At 37.3% G+C, this 3,253-nt stretch overlaps 1 protein-coding gene across 1 annotated transcript; it reads right to left on the bottom strand.

Moving 5' to 3' along the window:
• Positions 1–942: 942 nt before the first annotated feature.
• On the bottom strand, positions 943–2,419 carry LOC130102569 (gastrula zinc finger protein XlCGF49.1-like). The gene is made up of 2 exons (XM_056268523.1): positions 2,344–2,419; positions 943–1,781 (listed from the first exon to the last, which is right to left on the bottom strand). Exons 1-2 carry the CDS (start codon positions 2,417–2,419, stop codon positions 1,066–1,068), a joined length of 792 nt encoding a protein of 263 aa, XP_056124498.1. The 3' UTR covers positions 943–1,065.
• Positions 2,420–3,253: the final 834 nt, after the last annotated feature.

The following is a 3,253-nucleotide window of genomic DNA, read 5'->3' as shown; positions in this document are numbered from 1 at the left end:
TTTGTGGTAATGTAATAACCCCTCCCCCACACACATATTAAATAGAAATTAATATATTTTCAGCAATTACCTTGTTTTGCTTTCCTTTTTTTTAAAGAAAGGATGAATGCTTCCACATAATTTAACCAACAAAGTAAAATATTTCTTTCAAAAGAATCCACAAGTATTGCCCTCAAGTAAACAATTCTCAAGCAAACCATTACATGCAAAAGTTTAAAAGCAAGATTTGTCTCAGTTGCTCCTTTTGTGGTGAATCAGATGAACCAGTTGTATATCTTTTTTGATCTTTCCATTTACTAAAAAGCTTTGGCAACATATTTCTAAGTTTATTAATAGTTAAATAGTAAAAGTGGGGGAAAAGTATATTCTTTCAAACAACTAAATAATGAGACTGAATGAAATACTCAATTCAAGGCGATATTTATTAGAAAGCAACCACAACACGGAAATCGCTTCAAATTGAATGGTTAATTTGCCAAACAACATGTTTTTTCAATGTGTGTAAACACCCCAAAATGAAAATTCTGACATCATTTACTCACCCTCAAGTTGTTTTAAACCTGTATGAGTTTCTTTCTTCTGCTGAACACAAAGGAAGATGTTTTGAAGAATGCCAGAAACCAGACGGTTAAAGGAACCCATTGAATTCCATAGTAGAAAAACAAATACTATGCAAGTCAATGGCTACTGTCTCTGGTTTATGACATTCTTCAAATCACTTCACTTCAGAAGACCTTTATTAACCCCTGGAGACGTGTGGAGCACTTTTATCATGCATAGATTCACTTTTATCATGCATAGATGCACTTTTATCATGGATAGATGCACTTTTATCATGCAATTCACTGCATTATAAAGCTTGGAAGAGCCAGGACATTTTTAATATAACTCTGATTGTATTTGTCTGAAAGAAGAACACCTAGGAGTTAATAATACCAATCAATGAACAAAGTGTCCTGTGCTCACCACACACCGGCTATAGGGGGAGAGGAGAGATTTGGCTATAGGGTGATGTGTGGCTAACTTACACAGAAGAGACTTTGTTGCTCAGCACATGAAAATAAACTACAGTGATCTCAGACTGTGTTTAAGTGGTTTCTCCACTGCATGGATCTTCATGTGTCGCTTCAGGCCACTTTTAATAGAGAAACTCTTCCCGCACTGATCACACGTGTGCGGCTTCTCTCTGCTGTGGATCCTCTCATGTGTTTTCAGATTTGATGACTGACTGAATCTCTTGTCACAGTGTGAACACTTGTAAGGTTTTTCTCCGGTGTGAATTCTCTGGTGCACTTTTAAATTGCTTGCTTTAGTAAAAGTCTTCTCACACTCAAAGCACATGTACTCTCTCACAGTGTGAGTTTTCTCATGTCCATGTAAAGTTTGCTGCCGTGAAAAACTCTTTCCACACACAGAACATGAATGCGGCTTCTCCTTCATATGAACTGCCAGGTGTTTCTTCAGGTCTGATGCACAGATAAATGTTTTGCCGCACTGATCACATGTGAACGGCTTCTCTCCGGTGTGGATCATCATGTGAACATTAAGGGATGATGATTGAGTGAAACTCTTTCCACACTGATCACATGTGAACGGCTTCTCTCCTGTGTGGATCATCATGTGACGCTCAAGATGTTGTTTGGTTGTGAAACTCTTTCCACACTGAGTGCAGGTTGTAGATTGCTTGGCTCTTTTCTTTAAAAATGTCTGTTTAGTCTTTGAGTGACTGAAAGGTTTTTCTCCAGGTTTGACATGATGTTCCTCCTCCACTTCACTCAGTTCTGACATGAAAGAAAAAAAATATTACATTTAATTGTCAGTACATCAAAACAAATCAAAGAGAGAAATACAGTATAAAGTGAAAGGACATGAAAGGTTTTTTTTTTCTATTTTTTTTTCTACCCCGGATGAATTACTCTCTCACTATATAATTATAACCTTCCTAACCTCTTTAATAACCTTGCTCCACTCAAAACCAAGACAGTTTCATTTACTCTATCTGCACTTTGGTTTACTCCCACTCTTAGAAAATTAAAAGCAAAGGAAGACAACTCGAAAGACTTTACAGGAAACCCAGTCTCACTGTGCACAAGGACATGTATTCAAAGCACATTCTTCTTTACAAAGATTATATTTCTAGAGCTAAAACCATTTACTATTCTGGTTTAATCAGTTCAAGTGAAGGAAATTCAAAGGCCCTTTTCCCCTTATTCACAAAACCTCGGGATCCACTTCCTCCTCACTTGTACTCTTCTGATTTTTGTAATTCTATATTATCATTTTTCTCTTTAAAAATTGAACACATCCACCAGCAACTCATGTCTACTTCTGGTCCGAACTCACCAGTCCCAGTTTCATTTGCTCCCACCGATTTACTCACAGCATTTGCCTTACCCTCAAATGAAATTTTGGAACTCATAATACCCCCTTCCTACGGTTCTTGTGAAGGCCGTTACTCTTTTTCTGTCCCCTCTCATTACAAACATTCATTCTTCTCTTACCACTGAAATTGTTCCTTCTTCTCTTAAAACAGCTGCTGTAACTCAAATTCTTAAGAAACCTGGTTCAGATCCCAACAACCTTAATAATTTTCGTCCTATTTCAAATCTTCCATTCATCTCCAAAATTCTTGAAAAAATTGTTGCTGCTCAACTTCATACTCATCTTTCCTACAATAATATATGAACAATTCCAGTCTGGTTTCCGTTCTCTTCATAGCACAGAAACGGAACTCCTTAAAATTACTAATGACCTTCTCCTGGCTGCTGACTCTGGTTTACTATCCATTCTCCTTTTGCTTGATTTGAGCGCGGCATTCGGTACAATTTCACACACTATCTTTTTAGACAGACTTTCTTCTATTGGCATCACTAACACACCTACACATTCCTATCTCTCAGGCCGCACTCAGTTCATTCAGTTAAAATCATTCACCTCTCATTCAGTTTATGTCATTACAGGAGTGCCCCAGGGCTCTGTCCTGGGACCCTTGCTTTTTATTATTTATCTTCTCCCTCTTGGTCACATCTTCCGTAAATATCAGATTCAGTTCCATTGCTACGCAGATGACACCCAGCTCTATCTTTAAACCAAACCGAATTCAAAACTTCCACCATCTTCCCTTACTGTCTTCTTGACATAAAATCCTGGTTCACTTCAAACTTCCTTAAATTAAATAGCAATAAAACAGAATTGCTTCTTATAGATACAAGTTCAACATTAAACAAACTCCATAATTTGTCTATTCCCATTG

Source organism: Rhinichthys klamathensis, unplaced genomic scaffold (assembly GCF_029890125.1).
Source record: "Rhinichthys klamathensis goyatoka isolate OS25496 unplaced genomic scaffold, OSU_Roscu_1.1 h1tg000274l_1, whole genome shotgun sequence".
NCBI classification, from domain to species: Eukaryota; Metazoa; Chordata; class Actinopteri; order Cypriniformes; family Leuciscidae; genus Rhinichthys; species Rhinichthys klamathensis.
This window is presented reverse-complemented; position numbering and strand designations above follow the sequence as displayed.